General features: G+C 48.6%; 9 protein-coding genes across 9 annotated transcripts; 8 read left to right on the top strand and 1 right to left on the bottom strand.

The window, feature by feature from the left end:
- Nucleotides 1-131: 131 nt before the first annotated feature.
- On the bottom strand, nt 132-887 carry TEOVI_000239900 (Methyltransferase small domain/Ribosomal protein L11 methyltransferase (PrmA)/Met-10+ like-protein/tRNA (Uracil-5-)-methyltransferase/Putative RNA methylase family UPF0020/Methyltransferase domain/RNA cap guanine-N2 methyltransferase, putative; the record flags this gene model as incomplete). The annotated part of the gene is made up of 1 exon (XM_067225482.1): nt 132-887. One exon carries the CDS (start codon nt 885-887, stop codon nt 132-134), a length of 756 nt encoding a protein of 251 aa, XP_067081583.1.
- Nucleotides 888-4846: 3959 nt separating this feature from the next.
- Nucleotides 4847-6022, top strand: TEOVI_000239800 (Endoplasmic Reticulum-Golgi Intermediate Compartment (ERGIC)/Endoplasmic reticulum vesicle transporter, putative; the record flags this gene model as incomplete). Its single annotated transcript, XM_067225481.1, has 1 exon — nt 4847-6022. One exon carries the CDS (start codon nt 4847-4849, stop codon nt 6020-6022), a length of 1176 nt encoding a protein of 391 aa, XP_067081582.1.
- Nucleotides 6023-6293: 271 nt separating this feature from the next.
- Nucleotides 6294-7205, top strand: TEOVI_000239700 (Bacterial transferase hexapeptide (six repeats), putative; the record flags this gene model as incomplete). Its single annotated transcript, XM_067225480.1, has 1 exon — nt 6294-7205. The coding sequence occupies one exon, from the start codon at nt 6294-6296 to the stop codon at nt 7203-7205; it is 912 nt and encodes a 303-aa protein (XP_067081581.1).
- Nucleotides 7206-8480: 1275 nt separating this feature from the next.
- Nucleotides 8481-11339, top strand: TEOVI_000239600 (SNF2 DNA repair protein, putative; the record flags this gene model as incomplete). The annotated part of the gene is made up of 1 exon (XM_067225479.1): nt 8481-11339. One exon carries the CDS (start codon nt 8481-8483, stop codon nt 11337-11339), a length of 2859 nt encoding a protein of 952 aa, XP_067081580.1.
- A 257-nt stretch (nt 11340-11596) lies between these two features.
- On the top strand, nt 11597-15307 carry TEOVI_000239500 (protein kinase, putative; the record flags this gene model as incomplete). Its single annotated transcript, XM_067225478.1, has 1 exon — nt 11597-15307. The coding sequence occupies one exon, from the start codon at nt 11597-11599 to the stop codon at nt 15305-15307; it is 3711 nt and encodes a 1236-aa protein (XP_067081579.1).
- A 339-nt stretch (nt 15308-15646) lies between these two features.
- Nucleotides 15647-17488, top strand: TEOVI_000239400 (GRIP domain containing protein, putative; the record flags this gene model as incomplete). Its single annotated transcript, XM_067225477.1, has 1 exon — nt 15647-17488. One exon carries the CDS (start codon nt 15647-15649, stop codon nt 17486-17488), a length of 1842 nt encoding a protein of 613 aa, XP_067081578.1.
- A 292-nt stretch (nt 17489-17780) lies between these two features.
- Nucleotides 17781-18440, top strand: TEOVI_000239300 (uncharacterized protein; the record flags this gene model as incomplete). Its single annotated transcript, XM_067225476.1, has 1 exon — nt 17781-18440. The coding sequence occupies one exon, from the start codon at nt 17781-17783 to the stop codon at nt 18438-18440; it is 660 nt and encodes a 219-aa protein (XP_067081577.1).
- A 209-nt stretch (nt 18441-18649) lies between these two features.
- Nucleotides 18650-20611, top strand: TEOVI_000239200 (MORN repeat, putative; the record flags this gene model as incomplete). Its single annotated transcript, XM_067225475.1, has 1 exon — nt 18650-20611. One exon carries the CDS (start codon nt 18650-18652, stop codon nt 20609-20611), a length of 1962 nt encoding a protein of 653 aa, XP_067081576.1.
- A 373-nt stretch (nt 20612-20984) lies between these two features.
- Nucleotides 20985-22424, top strand: TEOVI_000239100 (seryl-tRNA synthetase; the record flags this gene model as incomplete). The annotated part of the gene is made up of 1 exon (XM_067225474.1): nt 20985-22424. One exon carries the CDS (start codon nt 20985-20987, stop codon nt 22422-22424), a length of 1440 nt encoding a protein of 479 aa, XP_067081575.1.
- Between the last annotated feature and the right edge of the window lie 146 nt (nt 22425-22570).

Here is a 22570-nt window from a genome sequence, read left to right as displayed (position 1 = left end):
GTGTTTTGTAAAGTGAACAATTAATACTTATTCAATTGCAAAAACAGAAACAGAGCGAGTCTGTACACCTTGAGCTGTTGATTTTGGTGACACTTGGATGACAACAAAACCATAAACAACTTAGATTTTATTCACAAAGACCCACGCCCTCGCTTCTCTACACAAAGTGGAATCTTATTTCGTATTGAATACACTGGCGCTGAGGGTGCTTTCAGCTGGGAAGACGCTACCAAATCGCCACACAAAATAGTAATCCCTTTGCACTTTTCGTTGGCATAGTGTCTACACACCGCAAAGGTCCCAGCAAATTTTGGTGGAACTACTGAATACAGAAGAGTGTTTCTCGGTAGAAACATGGTAATATTATTCGAAAATTTTGACAGCAGTTCATAAAAGTCCGAAATTTTTATGCCATTTGAGGCACAAAGCGAATTTTGCAAATCGAAAAACGGCGCACCAGCATACAGTTCACCGCCCCATGGGGGAGAGCAGTGAACAGCGTTAACGGAAAAGTTTTCAGGTTTTAGAGTCCTGTAGTCGGCGCACAGAAATGTAACTCGAGTCGAAACACCATATACCTCGGCATTCTTTTTGGCTGCTTCTATAGCATCGGGATCTATATCTACAGCTATTACCTTTTCAAAAACCTGAGCCAATTGGACTGTGTCACCGCCACAGCCGCAAAACAAATCCAAACAACATCCCTTATCTTTGAGAACGTCATGCAGGGAAGCAGAAGATCGGGCAATGCCTTCAGGCGTCACCTCGAACCATCCTTTCTTCGTCATCCAAACGCCGTCGTCAAAACGAGACCACAACCGATGGCGTTGACCGTAATATTTTTCTACGCTTTTATCATCGGAGTACAAGGTCCCAAGTTTGGCCATCGCGTTTAGCAACAGCTTTATAGAGTGTAGGAGAACATGAAAAGGCAGAACAAAAAAGATGGTAGCAAACTGCGTTTTGTCGCCAATTAGCTAATCTGGGAGAATGAAGCCAAACAACCCTCTTCCCAACGACCCTCTCTACTTCAAGTAAATCAGCTGCCCTTGTCCCTTTTGTAGGACAATTCTTTCCAATATATATATATATATATATACATCTCAAAGGTACAGCAACCACGTTACCTGCTACGTGAAAGGGCTGTTGAAACGAAGCCAAGAGGGAGAGCTACACACACCAATAGTACCGACGGCCCACACAGTCCCACGTCGGCTGCAGCACCAACGTTAACAACTTTGTCAACACTAAACACTAACAAAACCAAAGACCCAAAACGTCCGGAAATCAAAACATCGTAGAAGGCATTCACCATACGAACGTAAAGCAAACACTACCACCACACCCTGTAAGAGACAACAACATAGGGACAGCAACAAACCAACAGTGGCAACGATCAGCTAGCACAAACAAAGCAGATGCACGATGCGTCAGGATCACATTGAAGTAACAGCGGCACAAATAAAAAATGAGTCTTAACCACCCGCCTTCAGAGAATACCGCTAAAAGAGGACGCGCCCGGAGGCCAACTGTGTCCACCAGCTGATCCACGTTGGCTGTACACGCAGGTAGAAGGGGTGCCAAAACAAAAAAACCTCGGCGCCCGCACTGTGGAAGAACATGCGTGCGTCGAAGGAGTCCAACCTAGAGGTTAAAGGGCGTGCTCGAACATCAAAAGACGAAGTACCAGAAACCAACAACCCGTCCACACAGGTGCGATAAACCAAAGAAACGGACGAGGAAACATCGATCGAAGGGGCCGGGGAAGTAACTCTCCAACGACGGAGATGAAACCGGCGGGATCCCCTTCCGCTCCCCCCAATCAGAGAGGGCTCAGGGAAGGCGGCGGTCACCAAGGAAAAAAAAAGAGAGGGCCATGAAAGTTCACAATTCCCCTTCCGCCTACGGTTCGGCCAATATGAGCTCGGGTGGCACTTCACCACTGTAACCTAAAAGACTGAAATAATATTTCTGGGGCCAGCCGGATGGGCGATGCTTAGGAACTCCACTCCTCGGAGAAGAGGTGGTGGCACACCCACACCATTTGGCTCGGTGAGACAGCCCGATGCAACGCTCGACTCAACCGGCAGCACATGCCCCTGCAGCAGGGAAAATGTAATGCTACCTTCGGGGTTCTTACCGGTGCAATGCGAAGGAAAAAGGAATAATAAACGAGCCGCGGGGAAAATCAAGCCTATCTGCTTCGCCTTGCCCTCCTCTCACTCTCTTTTCAACCCAGAACTGTACATGAGGGGTGCGATCACCCGCGACAAGTCCATGAATCTCAACAGCAGCTTCCGTTACTCAAACTTCTTCTCAGAGGCATGGCAACTATAGTTGATTCACGCGCTGTTGGCACTCTAACGGTGCGATTATCACAGTCCCTGCCGTTTTTCTTTTCCTTTCCTTTTCCTGTAGACGCTTATTCATCGCGGGGTTCGCGATTCTTACTAGGTCTGACCGCACAGCGTAGCACAAAAGAAGAGGATCGCCGGGTGGTGACGCCTTAAAAGCACTAGTGTCGAGAGTCACTAAGGGAGAATGAACAGGTACCTTGGGAACTACTACACCGTGTTTCGTAGGGTTTGACGGCACGCCACCTGCATTTCGGGATGGCACTCCCCTTCCCCACAACCGCTACGAGGGGGCAGAAATGCTCCTACCTTTCACTTGAGATTGATTCAGAATCTCGGTTCAGACGGCTTAAGGGGTTGTACCGCGTGGCACTGCGAATACAAAACACGAGGTTGATTTGGCGTATTTCGAAAACGGCGCCCTCTCCAAGTTACTTTTCTTCCTCTTTCCGCTTTTGGTCCTTTGCAGGTCTAAAGGCATTCATCCTCCGGTTAATTATGCTGTGCTTCTCCGTGCGTGTTGCAAGGTACTCCCATTTACCTCAGGGGGCAGCTTTTACGCCAATTAGAGGGGATGATGAATCGCTAAACACCGTCATTCTCTTCCCCCTTTCCTGACTCTTTTGTGGCAACACCTGCAAGCGACATGGATGCACCTTCTATTGCCACGCTCCTTCTTCTGTACCGACGTGGGGCTCCCCCCGTTCCCTCGAATTACTCCGTCCTTTTTCCATTTCCCTGGAACGTTAACACCGCGGCTCTAGATGAAATACCTGACGTCCTGACAAATCCGCCAGGATATGGCAATCGCTCTGCCTACACCTTCCCGCCGTCCTCGGTGTTTCTTTGTGCTTTTTTTCCTTTTTTGTGCGCATTCCCTGTTATGAAGAGTTCCCCTATGAAGACGGCACGCCAGCGGTGGTCGGATGACGGTTAACGGCCACAGGAAACGCACGGGACCAAGGTTCAAACGCAACCAGTCTCCGATCATGAGCTCAACAGGCATTATCTGAGATGGAAACAGCGCCTGTCGACGTTGCCGGACGCTATACGATTACCCAGAAGTATCGGTATTCTTTACACTTTGGAGCAGCCGCTTGCTCGGATATTAAGATATCCTCGTGAGTTTGCTCTCCTCCGCACACAAGGGAGCTGTGGACACGATGGCAAGGCTAGATTTTTAATTGTACGGGTGTTTTGCCGATGCCACCCTCTTTGGCTTTGAGAGAACACCAGGTCTCCTGTGCGATCCATATGAAGTTGGGCACGTGTCTAGTTCGGACAGTGAGCTCAAAAACGGAAACACACTGCAGGTATCCCAGAAAGCGCATCTGCACGTGCTGAAGGTCGCGTGGGCGCTCTTATCAAACCCCAAAGCTGATGTTGTTGCCTTTCCTCCTTAACGGGTCGCCAACCACCTGAGTTAGCATCGAGTACGCTGGAATGCCCGCTGATTCTCCAGCGAAAGCAGGGTTTATCCGATTTCGTGGTATGCTTTTTATTCGAGGACCAGCAAGAGGGGGAAATAACTCCCAACGGCGTGCGCGTGGGTGCGGTCAGCTCTACTGCGGATAAAGCGCCATGAACCACGGAGAAGGCTTGTTGAAAGAGGGTGTTAAACCTTGTATGGTGATTAACTTTTTCCATGGTGTTAGGGGGAGGATGAACGGTGGGCCCCTCTTCAGTCTGACCCCCCTTTCACCAAAGAAAAAAAGCTCTTTGGTCCGCCAAGCACCTAGTATTTTAAAAGACAGCGAATACTATTCAAAAGCAGCCCGTAGTCGCCAAAGTAAGAGTGTGCATCGAGTGCTCAAAGGCGGGATGACATCATAAGCACCAGCTAGCACCTTGTTGTGTGCTTCGTCGTGGTGGTCGGTCGTGATCCTGGTGAATGTCTACTGCAGTGTAATGAATTTCAGTGGGGAGTTCTAAAGTTTGGGAGTTACACCCGCGCAACAAATGTTGCTCCAGAGTAGGGGGGACAAGTGAAAAAAATATCTCACCTGAAGGAAACAAGGTGGGGACAAATGTGCCTGAGTGGCTGACAAGAGAAGTCTAGGTGCTGTCAATGACCCAAGAGAATTGTAGGGGCCGCTGCACGTAAACATTTAGCGCTGTAATCTTTTTTGCGGAATCTTACATGTGTTTGTTGAATTGCCTTATTCTGGCGGATGGCGCAGATTCGATCGTCAGCGAGTTATCCTGCCCTCCAAGACCTCTCTACGGGCATGATCGCAGTTTGTTCTTGTGCTCCTCCCCTTCCCTTCCACTCCACGTGTTTGTATTTTGATTTGGGATGGAATGTGTAACTACCAGGAGTAATGTCTTATTCAGATGCGGTCACGCTGTTGAGACACTTTAGCATCAATGCCATGAGGTGTCTGCAAGTAGCCCCTTGTGGCTCTGCGTTCATTTTCTGCTTCTACTGACAGCAGCACCGAGTGCTTTCTTCCTTTTCAATGTATGAAGAAACAGCCGTATAACTTATTTCAATGATAGGCCTCCGGAAACGCAGCAGCGAAAGCGACGACGAGCCAGTTCCGTCGTCCTTTTTGCTTCGGAAAGTTGCAGCTGTAGACCTTTTCACGAAACCAAAGGAGGATTATTGCCGATCCCAGACCCGAGCTGGTGCTATTATTAGCATTATAACAGTTTTTGCGGTTGGGCTTCTTGCATCGTGGGAAGTTATGTCCTACACTTTAGGTTGGAATGCCTACAAGACGGAACTATCAGTGGATACCAGCCCTGAGAAGAATATCACTTTTAATATTGACATTACATTCATGCAAGAGCCGTGTCACGATCTTTTCCTCGATGTGAGTGATGTTAGCGGAACTTTTAGTATTAATGTTACGGAAAACCTGTTAAAAACTCCCGTGGATGTAGGGGGAAATCTTGCCTATTTGGGCACCCGACGCTTTTTCACAGACCCCAGGAGCCCTTTATATACTAGGAGAAATGACCCCAACTCCCCCGACTTTTGCGGAAGGTGTTTTACTGGTAATAAAGCCATCGCTGGAGGTAAGAATTGCTGCAACACTTGCGAAGAAGTTATGGCCGAACACGATAGAAAAGGACTGCCGAGGCCGAATAAAAATGTGGTCGAGCAATGCATCGGTGAACTATCTCTGGAAAACCCCGGCTGTAATTACAGGGGTGCCTTGAATGTAAGAAAAGTGAGTGGCGTTATATTTTTCACTCCAAAGGTCATCAAAAACACAATCAAGATGGAGGACCTTTTGAAATTTGATGCAAGTCATGTGATAAATAAATTTTCTATTGGGGACGAAAGCGTAAGACGTCATTCTCGCCGAGGTGTTTTAAATCCACTGGAGAAACAACGATTTAACGGCAGTGGAAGATTCATGAAGGTCAGGTATTATTTGAACATAGTGCCTACCACCTACGGAAGTGGCGCTTCATCTGGCCTCCACCCCCCGACATATGAATACAGCGCAAACTGGAATTCCCGTGAAGTGGCTATTGGCTATGGTGGTTTTCCTTCTGTCGAGTTTTCCTTCGATTTTTTTCCAATGCAGGTGAACAATAATTTCAAACGAGAACCGATATACCACTTTTTGGTGCAACTCTGTGGAATAATTGGTGGCTTGTTCGTAGTCCTGGGACTTGTTGATAGCGTGGTTGCGCGTCTGACACGACTTGTGTAAAGCACATATGAAGGAAGAGTAGAGTATGAGAAATACTATGTGGTGAACTTCTGGATTTGGAGTGATCATTCTCAGCGCGCAAACTTCAACAGGGTTTTTTTTAAATGACACAGGATGGATGCCATAAGGTTGAAGGGTTTCTCTTTTGGCGACAGTTATTCTCGGATGTGCATCTTGGTTTTGGAGCGTGCAGACACTTCCCTCTATTTCCTCTTGTCCATACCATTTTTTTTTTGTGCGTGTGTGTGCTCATGTAAAGAAATCATAAGGAATGAAACGGTGTAGGCTTGCGCTTGCTGAAGCGCAAATGCCGGCAGTTCTTCCTGACTGGGCGGTGAAAAAACCAACGAAACTTGCTCTCGCGCTGGACAGACTGGCAACAAAACTTTCCGTGGTGTCGAGGAAGATTATTTCCTTGAGTGATGCGTTAATGGGAATGCAGCCAAGGGAAGCGTTAAATTGTGTTCCAAGACTCCTTGCAGTAAACGGAGTGCGTCCAACCGTGATGGATAACGTTTTCATTGCCCCTAGTGCATTTTTGTCGGGTGATGTTCGTGTAGGGCGGAAGAATTATATTGGGTATAATGCCATTGTTCGTGCAGAAAGGGGAGAAACAATATATTTCGGGGAAAGCTGTAACGTACAGGAGAAAGCGATCGTGACGGGAGGCACAACTATTGGCAAGTGGACGACCATCGAACCCATGGCGATTGTTGATGCAGCTGATATAGCGTCTTGCTCCTTCGTCGGGGCTAACGCCATTGTGATGAGGGATGCAAAGATAGAGTCTGGCTCCATGCTGTGCGCAGCCTCGGTTCTCCAGTCAGGCGCGGTCATCCCCTCAGGTGAAATGTGGGCGGGAAATCCGGCTGAAAAGGTGAGGGACTTAACTGAAAAGGAACAGGACGACATGATAAAGGCTGCCAAACACATGGTACTGCTTGCAATAGAGCACAGAGACTCGTGGGAATTGACTTGGGAGGAATTGGAAGATCAACGGGAGGCACGGGAGCAGTTTGCCCGATACGCAGAGAACAATCGTGAGGTACGAACGAAGCCAATGTACATAAAAGAACCACCAAGACCAAGTAGGAAGGCTATGAGTAGGAAGACACCACAGGAGATGGTGGATGGAGGGGAGCACAAACCCCCACTAGCGGAAAGTATTCAGCAGGGTTATTAAAGGGCGGAGTATCCTTCTTTTTTTCCATAGGGGAACATAGCGAAAATGGTTAGTTGTAGGGGAGAGAATAGGGAAGACAACACCCTGTAATAGCGTTTACATTGTTATATAAGAACGTAACGTACCAAGAAAGCGACGGCTTTTTTGGTAATTTTTTTCTGTGCTCAAAATGTTTTTTTTTCTTCAACCAAATGGAACGATGCTCTTTTGCCCACTTATTGGTCCTGTTGTAGTGCTATTCCCCCTCTGATATTTCTCTTTTGGGAGTAAAGTTGCTGCATTAAGGGGTTTGATTAAGTGTGACATAGTGATTTGATGTAAATATGTGTCTTAATCTTTTTATTTCACTGAAACATAATTTATTTTAGGGGGAAATCAGTAACAAGAACCGCTCAGAGCTAGACAACCAGTGACGCATCCTAACTTCACTGCATAAGGTCCCGGTGCGGTTTATTATATACGGACCCATGGTAGAGGAGGCAAAGGATCCAGATTGTGTTTGATTCTCAAATGTGTCGAAGAAAATTATTTGTATTTGTGCGTGCGTGTGTGTGTCTGTGTGTGTACGGGGCTCCCACTGCTGTCCGGTAGCTCGAAGCGCACAAGGGTTTGGAGAAACCGAAACGTACTTGTGCTTTCGGATTTCCTGTATAATCTTTGATCCCCAAACGGCACGCTGCTCACAACATTGAGTGAGTTGAACAGTAAGTTTCTAGTTGTTATCGTGGAACCGAAAAGGTTTTGGTGTTCTCCAGCGACAGGGGATAGATCTGGTCCTCGCCGCCATCGGAGACCACCAAGTGCCTTCCAGCATCGGCGCTGTAAAGGTATCAGAAGCCGTACTTGATCTTTCGTTGGTTGGTAGCAAATCGCTTTTGCTATGTGTTTATTGAAGAAACTGGCATATTAATTTAAATATGCCGCGTCGATGTTTTACGTATGAATATGTTTCCAAACATTTAAGGGCGTTTATATCACTGAGACCACGAGCAGTGTTTGCCGCAGGGTGAAAATATGCTGCCCACAGTTCTTTCGCATGCAAAGTTGCATGACTCTGCACGAAAAGACTGAGAGGCCGAGCTTTTTTTTTTTAGTTTGAAGTGGTGCTGTCACTGTGGTGTGTTACTAGACGCGCACCACAATATATGCATGCATTGGTCCTTTCTTTGATTCTCATCCTCTATGGCGGTTTTGACTGTTGCATACACATAGGGGTAGTGGATTTTATGTGAATCTTCTTTATATATTTCAGGTGGCACTGACGACCTTGGGGCCATGGAGCAGCTACTTCGAAGGGGTCAGGAATACTGCTTTGATTGCTGTTCACAGAGATTATTCAGGATTTCCCGTTTTGGTTGCGTGTTCGAGTGCCGTTGCCCTGACGGAATTCTTAACGTGCAATCTGTTCTTCGTGATTACGTTGCAGAGTTGAATGAGGGGGAAAGGTTCATCGAATTTGTCCCCGTTATATCGGGTCGGATTTCCACACATAACTGCAAAATAGCGCAAGTGGAAATCGATTTTACCAACAGATGTGTTCGCTTAGGTTTCATGAATATGACTACCTCAGCTTCCCTTCAAATTATGAAAGAGCTGCCACTTAGTTTGAGCGAGTCGACAATGATACAAGAGGGCTGCTTTCGATACTCCATTGACTCACTGGATCTCCTTCTGCATGAGCTTAGGATGTTATCGGGTGAGAGCGGAAACCGTCTCCACGTCAATGAGCCTTCAAGAGTTTGCAGGGAAGCGATATCAACCGTTAAAGAAAACAAAGCTGTCCATTTACCGGATCTTCTGCCACCAAAACTTATGGCTGCGTTACACCGGCATCAGGTGGATGGGATTTGTAAAGCGTTGTCATTCGGTGGCCGGGCCATGTTTGCTGACGAAATGGGTGTTGGTAAAACCCTTCAAGCCATTGGAACCTTGGCCGCCTTGAACGCCTTTCCAGCACTTATTGTCTGCCCTGCCGCGTTGCGGCACATGTGGGCGGACGAGTTGGAGAAATGGCTCATGGATGTTCTGAACATGGACGATATTCGCGTTATTACTTCCTCGAGTGACTTCCTTTCCCGCAGTGATGAACCTAAGGTTGTTGTCACAAGTTTTCATATGGTTTCCTTGTTGGCCAACCACATGAAGAGTCGTCAATGGAGCTCCCTAGTCGTCGATGAAAGCCATATTCTCCATACTTCAGTTGACGCTTCCTGTGATGCACACTACACCACCCTGTTGTGTGAACTCGGAAGGCGAACAAAGTATTGTTTGCTTCTCACCGGGACTCCCTCGCTGTCGACCCCTTTTGACCTTTTCAACCAGGTTGATACGGTCTGTCCCGGTTTGCTTGGCTCTTCAAGGTTCGAATTTGCTTTGCGATACTGTCGTATTGAGTTCTCACCATATTTTAGGACATTTGAGTGTACGCGAAGTACCGAATTGCATTCATTGCTAAACGCAACCTGCATGATTCGTCGGCTTAAATCGGAAACATTAGTTGATTTGCCAACGAAACAACGAGTTATTTTGCGTATTCCAACTGATGCAATCAGGGGTCAGAAGAACAAGTCCCTCTTCCAAAAGGTTTATTCGGATAATTGGATTGAAAGTCGTGAAAAAATACTAGACATTGTTGACCTTTTGCTTTGCAAGCATGGAAAAATTGTGCTTTTTGCACATCATCTTAATCTTTTGGATTGCCTGACGACTTACGTAAACGATAAGAAGGTTACATGGATACGTATCGATGGAGGGACTCCCATGAACTCGAGAGTGGAACTGCTCTCACGTTTTAATGATGGGGACGTCTCTGTAGCGCTTGTCGGGATCACTGCTTGTGCGGTTGGAGTTCGGTTGACAGGTGCTTCCTGCGCGTTGTTTGCGGAACTTCCGCCCGACATCGGTTGGATGCAGCAAGCGGAAGATCGGCTTCACCGCCCTGGGCAGAAAAATCATGTCATTCTGTATTACATTATAAGTACGGGATCCTTCTTTGATGGGGCCCAGTTTTCGCGTCTTTCTCGATCTTTTCAAGCAGTGAGGCGCATTACCGATGGTGTGAAGCTGTCGTTAGATGCAAGCTACCTAAGTGGCACTGCGCCTGTACATAATGCGTTACTAGAGGAAGAAGCCACTCCGTCTGCGGGACATCCAGCCCCCTCCTTTTTGGACATATCAGGGTTATCGGCACCCCTTCTCTTCCGTATCAGCCACAACACAGGTCGAATTCATGTGGTTCATGAAGGCAAGCATCTAACGAGTTTGTCGACTCAGGAGGCACAGCAGTACTGGCGGCATGATGGTGAGTTTCCAAGGCAGCTGAGGGATTACTTGAGCCATGTCGATATGTTATCTCCTGTTGAACGGCGGAGACTGCGGACGGCTGCCGCCTGGCTTCCATCTAACTTTACGTGGCGTCCGGTGAGAGCACCTCGGAAAACAGTTGTCCGTTACGCCAAGAGCGACATTCTCTTGGGCAGGGTGTTTTTCTGGAAGGTAGTGAAACGCAATTTCCCCGAGCGCACTTACGGGGCATTGCTAGTCCCTTTAGAAACTCATTTTCTGCCGGTGTGTTTGGAGTGCGACAGTACGCTGGTAGCTTCGGAGTTCATTTCACCAGGCAGCGTCGTGCGTATAGACGATGATACCCGGATGTTTTGTAGCGGTGCCTGCCGCGGGGTATTCTTTATCAAACGGTCCAGCTCTGCAGCCCGCAGGGGCGTTCAGGAGGTAGACAAAGGTATCTGTTCGGTTTGTCAGGTGGATTGTGAACTGCTTTATTCTTTAGCAGTCGCTGCGACTAGTCGAAGTGAACGGGAAGATATACTTGACAGGTTGCACCCCCAACTTCGACAGCACCCTGTGCTTTTTAACCGAATTGTTGAGCACCCTACTCCGGGGAGCATCTGGAATGCAGATCACATACTAGCCGTATCCCAAGGAGGGGGATCTTCTGATTTGGACAACCTACAGACACTTTGCGTTGCTTGCCACGCGGACAAAACGGTAAGTGAGGCCAGGGTTGGTTACAAGGCTGTCGCAGAAAAGGTTCCGCGCACCACGGTAAACTTGGCCAGCCTACACTTCCTTTCCCGAGGCGTGCGCCGCGTGACATCTGCGTGCCCCACCGTCTAGAAAGAAGCAGCACCTGCGATCGTCCCCATTGTTTACCCGCTCTCTTCCTCGAGGTTTTATATATACTTGTTCCCTGTCGCAGCTGGAGCACAGCAACTGAGGTATTTTGGTGGAACCCCCAAGCCCACACAAAGGTGATATCTCTGGGCACACGCTTCTTTCCCTTACTATATCTGTATACATTCTTTGTATGTAGGTCAAGACGAAACGCCCCTTATTCACGCAGAGGGTATCGGAGGTAATAGTTCAATTTTTGAATGCACGTAGACGAGGGAAAGTTTGAAGGATGTCTTTCGTTCGACTTGATTTCAGAGGGCCAAACCGAAGTAACCAATGTGGTACCCGATGAAATCGAGTTTCTAAGGGCGAACTATGATGACATTCACATTGTGGAGCGCGAAGGATTCCACCCAGTCGTCCTGCTTACCATTGATTCGTCAACGCAACCCACACGGCGTGTGGTGTTGGAAGTTAGCATCGTTGGTGGATACCCCTTCGTGGCACCGAGGGTCCGTATTCTCTTTCCCCACCAAGCAGCAGTAGGTCTTGATGGCGTACTAAGTGAGGCGGAGATTGGACAACTCCAAACGGACATCAGAGATGCCATAAGTCCTTGTCTTCTTGCCGGGGCTCCCTGCATTATGCAGATCATATCAGTTGTGCAGCGAGTGATATCTACTGAGGATAGCCACCCACAAACCCAAGCGACGGTGGAAATTGAAAATGCTAAGGCACCCGCGGGAGCGGAGGAAAGCGTGCTGAAACGTGACGTTGTTAAGCTCAGTGTACTGGCATTGCATTTACTTAACAAGTGTTGCCATTTGAAAGACCCTGAATCGAAGGAGGAAGCTAACAGTAATTTTCAGTTACTCGTAAACTACTTGCTGAACGATGCTAGACTCATTCCAAAAGGTTTGCAGAAATGCGTGACATGGAAGTATGAGTACGTCAAGCGAATCTTTAGCGATGCCATTCAGGTGTGCATCGATGGATCGGATCCTCTGATGAAGTGGATGTGGTCACATGAAGAGGGCACGTGCACGTTCCGGAGAGTGTCAGCGGGTCGGTACCGAAGCGAGTTTATTGAGCAGTGCCTTCTGGGATCTGGTGGGTTCGCTCCTGTATACGTCTGTCGGAAGAAGGTTGATGGTCGTCTGTATGCTGTGAAGAAAATAGCGATAAGGAAAAATGAGGCAGAGAAGGCCCTGCGCGAGGTTCAGAGTTTGGCCGCTCTCAGCCACAAACACATCGTCCGGTACTACGATGCATGGATCGAGCCGGGGTGCGACGATGAGTTGTTGGACTACGTTCTCGACGGCGATGAAGAGGTTGAGGACGATTGTGTCGATGGTGATGGATCTACCACTCACAGCTACGACTCAAACCGCCGGTCTACTATCGGTGGTAGCATTAGGGTCGGCGGCGCCTCCGACTATGGTGAGGGTGGCGGGGAGACAACAAACACAACATGCTACTCCTGCTCTTCCTCTGCGGAAGATGATGATGGTGAGGAGAGCAACCTGTTGTATGACTTACAGAGCCCAATGCACTCCCACAAGGAGGAGGAATTTTCTACACTTTACATTCAAATGGAATTGTGTTCCAAACATAGCCTGCGGCATCTGATCGATCAGTGCGACAAAGAGGAAGGTAGTTTGCTTACTGCAGGGAACGGGGACAAGGTGGCAACGAAAATATTTCGTCAGTTGCTGACGGTCGTGTCTCACTTTCACAGGCAAGGCATAGTCCACCGTGATCTTAAGCCGGACAACATCCTGTTCGAGATGCAGAGCTCCGTGAGCAGCGATGACGTTGGTACCATTCGCGTGGCAGATTTTGGGTTAGCGCGGACACTACACCGATCGATGAAGCATAGCCCAAGTAATGTGGAATTGAATGATGTGCGACCACTGGATGAACTTGAAGTGGGTCCTTCTCCGACAGGCAACCTGGGATCCGTTGTTTACTGCGCACCGGAACAAGAGCGGGGTGAGAGTTATGACTTCAGTGTGGATGAATACAGCTTGGGTATGATAGCGCTTGAGATGTGGTTGGCTGTTGCCGGACAGGGATTCAGGGAAAGGTTCAACATAATGACGGATATTAGTCGTGGAAAACCGATTCCTCAATGGTTTTACGCCTGGAATCCGAGAATGGCTGAGGTGATTGCAAGTCTCCTGGAGCGGGATCCGGGAAAACGGAGAACGTCGGAGGAAATATTAAATAAGGCTGACCTTCCCGGCGATCCCGCAGACGTGGTTGAAGCTCTAGAAACAATAAAAAGACACGGTGAACGCTTTTCTGGTCGCGTACTTCACTGCGTGAAGCAGGCATCAGTGAAACAGCACTGCAAACCCCCACCGCAGGTAAAGGATGCCGTTAAGGCACTTACCCATACAGTTACACTTGATCTTATCCAAGCAGTGAATATTATAGGAATGCTTCATGGCGCTATGCCCTTGGCATCCGTTGACCCTTTGGTCCCCCTGAACACCCTCCTGAGCGAACAGGACGTATCGTGTCTGATCGACATGAACTCCAATGTGTGGGCGTTCCCTAACCAGCCGCAGCTTGCTACCGCATACCACCTCACTCTACTCACAAATCACCATATTGGATCTTTCTATCATTTTCATTACAGGTCCCGGCCGTATGCCGTATTCACCACTCCGTCGAGTGCCCCTGGAATAGTTGATGAAATGTTCCTTGATCCCCTGCTTTCGTTCTTCCACCTCCTGTCGGTGGCTGAATTGAAGTCCAAACTGGAGATTATTGTATCCCACGCTGATTGGCTAGCTGCGACTCATTCAAGAACAGTCGGTTCCGTTGAGTCGTTAGATCACTTGGGTGACCTATGTGAGTCCATTGAACCGGGAAAAAGCATTGGGCCCATTCTTGATAAAGTTGACAGCACTCTCTCTGATGGCAACCACATCGTCTCTTCGCATGACCGGTTAGAAGCATTGAAGACTTTTACCTTGAGGATAACGGAGGCCCTGCAGTTATTTGGGAAACAGGTGGCATCGAACGTTCGTGTTTGCATCGACCCAAGGCTGAAGCCCGCCGAAACGTCCGTTGATAGGTCGTTCATTGACTACGGGGTTTTCTTCGAGTGCCGTACGCATGAGAGGGGCCACGCCATCGCCTTTTGCTGCGGTGTTGAAAATTTTACAAGTAAATGTGGGGCCCGAAATGCCGACGTGCAAGCCGTCTGCTTGAGTGTTGATCTTTTCGCACTTGGTGAGGTGTGTGAACATGTTCGGTTCCCACAAACAGATGGACTGCTTCTCAGCGGCGTTGCGGTTCGGCCTCAGGACGTTTACTCGCCAGGTCAGAAGTATTCCGCTCTTACTGTCTCTGCAAATCTGTGGCTGGATAATATACGTGCATGTTTTCGCATCGACCAAGATGTACGCGGGTTCCGGAAGGCTATGAAGGCAAGGGGAATACAAACCCTTTTTCAAGTTGGAAGTCAGTCAGCGTCTATATCGTTGTTCCACGAGACAAAAATGAACATTCAGTCCGTGGATATTACCTCCCGGGAAGTCTGCAGGGTTGTGCGTAGGCATTGTAGCTTTGAACGCGCTGACGACCCCGTCCTCTACTTGAAGGACAGTGAAAAACGTGTTCGTGCCGAGGAAGTAAAAAAACTTTTCGCGGTGATCAAACGGTCACTCTTTCACATATTGGTAGTGGATGCTGAAGCGAAGAAGGTAGCAGAGTGCGTTCGGCTGTATTCAGGGGAGGTGCCTTTCCCTGCAGCTGACGGGGAGCGCTCCACTACCCCCGAGTTGGTCGAGTGGCTCAAGAACAGTATGTCAACGTACGGCGTACTCCCCATATTTTCGGTTCCTGACAAGACGGTAACATTTGCTGTTGACCAAAAGCTATTGAGGACTGCTTCGAATGTGGAGCAGAAACAATACAAGGCGGCCAACCGGGGGGACAACGTACGGAGAAAGAAGTAAGCGTTTTGTACTTTTCCCTGATGTAGTGCGTTCTCCCGTCGATAGGAATTTTCCTTTTGATAATCGTACTGTTTTTCTTTTTCTGTGAGCGCAGATCACACTACTCTGTCAATCTCGTTGTTACCTACATTCGTGCACCCACACGCGCACACACGTATACACAGATATTGTTATCACATCTACAAGACTACAGTGAACTTGTTATCCTGCAAGTGACAATGTCAGATGCCTTGACCTTTCGGCCGATCACTGGTAACTTTTTAAACGTCTACTGGTTACATACATGATCTGCCACACTTCAATCGCCACTTCTCAAGCAAAGCCTAGTCGGCAGACTCAATGGCCGCTGAGGATCAAGGTGCCTCGCCGTCTTCCCACCGAGGGGAAGTCGACGCACTCCGAGATAGGGTAACTGCAATGAGAGAAACTATCGAATCCCTAGGAAATGACCTCGCAGGAGAAAAACTAAAGTATGCGACTTTGCACGACAAGGTAGTTGCATGGAAAGAAAAAATTAAGCAAAAAACCCTCGAAGACCGCCTGCGCATTAGCCAACTAGAAGAGGAACTAAGCGCAGTGAGGAAAAAACATCAACTGGCAACAAGTGCAGCCCAGCTCGACGTGCAGAAAAGTGGAGGAGGAAACCATCACAACCTAGAATCTGTCGAACCACAGGAAGCTGTGCACGAACAACTGATGCAAATAGAGAAGGATGAGGAAGCATCTGAGCTTCTCAAGGAAGGACGCGCCCCATCCCAGGAATGCCTTAGGGAGGGGGAAGAGGAGGAGGCGTTGATCGAGCGGAAAATAGAGCCGAAGCATCAAGGGGCACAAGTGCCAGAGGGCCATCCCTTCCAACAGGCCGCCCTCGTTGGCAGCATGGTGAAGGAGCTGAGGAAGGCTAATGAGACGTTGCGGGCCGACCTTGGGGAGGCGTCACGGTTCGTGGAGGCAGCCCGTAGCGAGGCTGAACAGCTCAAAAAGGGTTTATGTAGCACAAAGGAGGAGGATGAGCCCCGTATTGCAGATCTTCGTGAGGAGCTTGACGCTCTACGGTGCCAGTTGGAGAACACAACATCGAAGTTGGAGGCCGAGGTTGACGCCAATCGCAAACTATTTCGCAGGTGCAATGATGCTGAGGAACGGTGTGGGCATCTGCTGCATGAAAAAGAAATTGATAAACGTATGTACGAAGAGAAGTTGGTTGAGTGGAGGGAAATATTTCAGGTGGCAAAAGCGAAGGACGAATCCACTATCGATGAATTGAGGACGTCGTTGTGCACGTCGCGTTGTTACCTGAAACAACTTTGTCACACGGTATTGGCGTTCCTTGGTTGTGAGTGTGATAACCCTTTAGAGGTTATTGGCGACGAGTTTGCTGAGCGTTTGGTGAACGTTTCTTTGTTTTCCCAGAGGTTGGACTCTTTTCGTAAGTTGCTAGTAGAGCGAGCAAAGTCGTGTTGTGTCGTTTGCGACGCTGACTCCATTTTGCAGGTGTTTGAACTGATCTGTTCGAGCATCGAAGGCGTGCGAAGTGAACGCGATGTGGCTGCGGCAGAGTTAGATAAGAGCAGGCAAATGATCAGTGATGCTAGATCCCAGCTTGTCCTTTTGGAAGCAAAATGCAGCTCTTTAGTTTCGCCCGATGTCGTCGCAGGGCTGGAGGCTAGGAATATCCAACTTGAAGAGAAATGCGAACTTTTGCGAAGGGAAATTAAACGTCAGAGGGAGGCTTTCCAGCGAGAGAGAGATCAGCAGGAATCGATGGTGGCTACTGCATCTTTGCAAGGAGTTGCAGCGGCTCGTGTCCCATCCGATGGCGTCTTCGAGAGGGGCATGTTATCTCTTGCTGCACAGCAGAGCCAACGGGACAACGAGATTCGTCAACTTCAGGCAAATGTTCAGGCGTTAGAGAGAGAAAACGCTGTGTTGAGACGCGAGTGTGATCACAATAATAGTGTTGTAGCTCAATTCACGAAGGAAATGGAGGTGCTCAAAACCAAGGAACGCGTGCAACTGAGCGTAGAATATGTTCGCAACGTGGTGCTGCAGTACCTTTGCTGTTCCTGTGAGGAAATGAGAATGAAAATGGTTCCAGCTATTGCAACGGTGCTGGAATTTACGGCGAAGGAGAAAAGGGACGTGCAGAACGCCAATCCACAGTGTCCCCCATTGAAGTAAGAAATGTGCGTAGCGTGTGTATGTTATTGTGTTTGGTTTGTTTAATGTTATGAGCCTTTGATTTATTGTAAGCGTGGAGTTCCGTTACCTTCAAAAGGAAATTTGTTCAGTGGTGGAATGTCGTTTTTTCCTGAAATGTTACTGTATAGCTGATTAGTGCACGTGATCTCAAATCACTGAATTTTACCATTACTTTTGTGTAGTACATCGGAGTTTAATCAACTGTGAATTCCTTTTGGGGTTGTGAGGGCGTGTACTCGCTGTTTTCAACTTCAGGTTAGATTGTGAGCCGATGGGGAAGCGTGATTTGGAGAAGGAGCGACAAATTGAGCTTGCGGCCATTTGGGGTGCTGAGGTCGACGGAGAGAACCGGTTCCCGCGACGGCGTGGATTATCAGGAAAAAGGTCTACTGGTGCATCGTGTCTGCCGGTTGGTGTTTCCGTCGAGGATGTCGATGAGGTTCCCTCTGACTTAGGGAGCGAAACCCGCAGTGAGGAGTGCAACAACGCCAAGAGCGATATAAAGAAGAAAAAAGCTGGAAAGGACCGAAAGACAAACAGTACGTATCGGTTGCACTGCTTTGTTGGACCTGGAACTGAACGAAACGATGTTCGCACCGTTTTTGAGGCTTATGAGCCGAAAGTGGAATTGAGGACATCTCAGCAGGGTAGTTTACTGAACAAGACACATTTTGCGGTGCTGACTTTTCGTAACAAGGCGATGGCGCTGCACGCCGTGAAGGTGCTGGACGGCACCAACCAGTACGATCGTTTAGGGGTGCGCAAGCTTAAACTTGGCTTAATGCTGTCGAGGAAGGAGCATTCAAAGATCCGTCAAAAACTTCGGAAGCGCATGCGTGAAGACCACGAGCGTCGCCTGGCGGAAGAGGTTAGTGAAGAAGCAGAGTTCGTCAAGAAATTCATCGAGTCATACGTTCCGTCGGCGGGATAAGAGTTTTGGCGTAGGCTGTACGACGACTCTAAGTATAATTAGTTGCGACAGTAAGACGAATATATATATATATATATACATCCGTGCGCACGTTGCTTCGTTGAAGGTGGAAACCGCACGTTCACTTGTGGTGTTTTGAGTGCAATGTTTTTTTTCACTTCTTTTTCTTTTCTTTACTACTTTAGCCGGAAGTTGTTGGCGGTATCGCGATGACAACGAAGGAAGCAGTGGTGCAGATTTACAGATATTTGAAGGCTGTGTGTACCGATCGTGTGTCGAGTAACACGGTGCCAACCACGGCTGTGAGAAAGTATGTTGGGGAAGTGGATGACGATAATCTTTTTCACGGCCACGGGGCACTTGTCTCTGCCATGGGATTTATTTACGAAGGGACATTCGTACATGGGTGCATGGAGGGACACGGACGGATATCCTGGGCTAACGGTGTCTCATACGAAGGTAGCTTCCACAACAATGCTCCACACGGCATTGGTGTTCTAACTAAGGCAAACGGTGACAGATACGCTGGTGAAGTGTACAAAGGCGTGTACCATGGTTATGGGGAGAGTACAACAGCAACCGGTGTCTACAATGGACAGTGGCGCTACGGTAAACGCCACGGCAAAGGCCGACAAACATACGCAAATGGCGGGTCCTACTATGAGGGTGAGTGGGCTGAAAACATGCGCCACGGCAGTGGTAAGTTGTTGTATCCGAATGGTGATTTGTATGATGGTATGTGGGTGAACGGTAAGCGTCACGGCCATGGCTCTATGGGATGGAAATCAGGTACCGCTTATTATGTAGAAGTGTATGAGGGTGAGTGGTATGAGGGTGTCCCGCAAGGTTTTGGGCGCTCCACCTACGTACATTACATTGACCCCTCTAGGGCAACACCAGATACAGAGGGTCCAGCAACATTCGCTCATCCTAGCTGCGCTGTTATCAACGTGTATGAGGGTGAGTTTGCTAATGGGAAGCGCAATGGCTTTGGTACTTTCTACTACGCGGACGGAAGTACATATGAAGGTACATGGAGGGACGGCAATAAGTTTGGAAGGGGAAAATGTATAACAAACGCTGGCAGTTCGTATTACGGAACCTTTGATTGCAATGAGATGGATCTTCCTCCCGGAGATATGTCGTCTGACCCACTCCCCTCGGTTACCTTAACGGACCTCGTCAACGTTTCGGATGGATCAACTGAACACGCCGCATCGTCCATTAGACTCCTTGTACTGCGATTCAACAACCCCCTTAAAGATATTTTCACTGACTACTGTGGGAAACAAAGGGGCATTAAGTTTGTTACGACGCACACTGAGTGGTGGCGGCATCGTCTTCCAGGACACTTATGTATACCTCAGTTTCTTCGACTACTAAACGATGCGCGTATCATCAACGGCTATATAACTATTGGGGTTGCAGTTGATTGTGTTGTAACAACGTTGGAGGAAGAGGAAAAGAAAGATCATTCGGAGCCTGTTGATCAGCGGAGTGGGCGGCTGCGGAAGCTGCGTAGTGAGGTGCTGCGCCTGGACGGCTGTATCAACTACCGTCAGTTTGTTGAGTCACTCGTTCGTTTATCAGCAAAAACGTGCATTGGTCCTAACTTCGCCGAGTTGTCACGACAGTTTACAACCATTGTTGAACGATTGTTGGATAAAAAACACATCGCTGAGGAGCCGCTATGTCCCGTGACAAGGGAATATGAAGCCATACTTACCAAAGATATTGTGCACCGTCTAGAGCATCTGTACTTTCAACTTGCAGAAGATGCTGTTCCTGACCTTCGCGGTACAGCCGCTGTGCTGACTGCCCACAACTTTATTTTATTCTTCCATGACAAACTAGACTCTTGCAACATTGGACTTGTAGAGGCGGTGAATGTCGTGCTGCCCTTTGACCGCTTTAAGATTCCAGGGACTGTGCCATCCGGCATGTGCCAACCACGAAACGCGATGGGGCACTCCCTGTACGAAAAAAGTTCAGGACCCGGAGGTGAGTTCTTGGCAACACTTGTCGCATCTGAGCGACGCCTGACGTTTGTTGAGTTCGTTGAGGCGGTGTTGGTGACTATGCGCCTTGCTGGCGCATTGAAACCGGACGAGATGTGCGGGAAATTACTAGAGTTGGTCGGAACTGAGGAATCCTCTCATGACGGGGTGTGACCCAGGGGGAGAGGGAGAAAAAATCCATGTACATAGGTCGGGCGGAAGTTTGCCTATGCGGGTGCTACAGTGAGAAAGCGAGGTCACCGTTTCTGGAATGCATTCACTCCGTGCAGAGCACCACCTCAATTATCATTATTATTTTTTTTGTGAAGGCACTTGTAATACCCCGATGTACGTTGCGTATCTCTTGCACCTAGTAATATCAGATTACCGTGTTCTTTATGTTGTCCATTTTCTTTTTTTATGGTTCGCCACACAAAAAAAATAGGGGTCATTTTCTGAAAAGCATTCGAATTATTAGAGGGCATCCTTTCTATCCTTCATTTTTTTTTAAACTACATTGACGGTGCGTTTTTAATTTAACGTCTTGATGGTGCTTGATATACAGCTGTTTCGAGACGAGACGGGTGCAAATATCATACGCGAGTCGCAGCGCCGCCGTTTTGCCGATCCTGACATTGTTGACGCTATTATAGAGGCGGACAAAAAATGGCGCCGCACCCAGTTCCTCACTGAGGCCAGTAAGAAGCTGATCAACATCTGCAGCAAAGCTGTGGGAGCAAAAAAGAAAGCGAAGGAAGCCGATGGTGATACGTCTGAGATCCCACCGCAAGTGAAGGAGGCGTATGAAAATGGGACGCTGAAGGGGGAACAGGTCGAGCAGCTTTGCGTCCTGCAGCTGAAACAGTTGTCGAAGGACCTGTCGGATCAAGTGGCTGGCCTCGCAAAAGAAGCACAACAGCTGGAAGAGGAGCGGGACAAACTCATGCTTAACGTGGGTAACATTTTGCATGAGTCAGTGCCAATAGCACAGGATGAAGAAACTGGTAACACTGTGGTGCGCACCTTCGGGAATACGACGAAGCGGGCAAAGCTTAATCATGTGTCAATTATGGAGCGACTTGGTATGATGGACACCTCAAAGGCAGTTACCTCAATGGCAGGTGGCCGTTCTTACGTGTTGAAGGGCGGACTCGTTCAGCTGCAGGTGGCTCTCGTATCGTACAGTCTTGATTTTCTCGTCAAGCGGGGCTACACACCATTCTATCCTCCCTTTTTCTTGAACAGGGACGTCATGGGCGAGGTGGCGCAGCTTTCCCAATTTGACGAGGAGCTATACCAGGTATCTGGGGACGGAGACAAAAAGTATTTGATCGCCACCAGCGAGATGCCAATCGCCGCGTACCACCGGGGAAGGTGGTTCACGGAGCTTAAGGAACCCTTGAAATACGCCGGAATGTCCACGTGTTTCCGAAAGGAAGCTGGCGCTCATGGACGTGACACTCTCGGTATTTTCCGAGTGCACCAATTTGATAAAATAGAGCAGTTTGTCGTGTGCTCACCCCGGCAGGAGGAGTCGTGGCGCCACTTAGAGGATATGATTACAACCTCTGAGGAATTTAACAAGAGCCTCGGCCTGCCATACCGCGTCGTTAACATTTGCTCCGGTGCTTTGAACAACGCCGCAGCAAAGAAGTACGATTTGGAGGCTTGGTTCCCTGCGTCTGGGGCGTTCCGTGAGCTAGTGTCATGTTCCAATTGCACCGACTACCAGTCACAAAGCGTGAATTGCCGTTATGGACCAAACCTGCGTGGTACAGCCGCTCAGAATGTGAAGGAGTACTGTCACATGCTGAATGGCACTCTGTGTGCTATTACACGCACTATGTGCTGTATTTGCGAGAACTATCAGACGGAGGAAGGTGTTGTTATACCCGATGTACTCCGCCCGTACATGATGGGAATTGAGATGATAAGGTTTGAGAACAACGCTCAGGCGGAGGGAACGACACCCGACAAGGGGGAGTGACCGTAGCAATTACAAGCGGTTTACGTGTTTATACGAATAATCTATTTCTGCGGGTGTGAGCGTGGGTCAGTAAGTGAAAATTAAATAATAGGGGTCTTCGGGGGCAGCGGTAGGGAAACGGGGGGGGGTGCCACATTTTGTTTCCT

Source organism: Trypanosoma equiperdum (assembly GCF_001457755.1).
Source record: "Trypanosoma equiperdum strain OVI genome assembly, contig: ctg_549, whole genome shotgun sequence".
NCBI classification, from domain to species: domain Eukaryota; phylum Euglenozoa; class Kinetoplastea; order Trypanosomatida; family Trypanosomatidae; genus Trypanosoma; species Trypanosoma equiperdum.
Note: the sequence above shows the minus strand (reverse complement) of the source record. Positions and strands in the feature narration are given on the sequence as shown.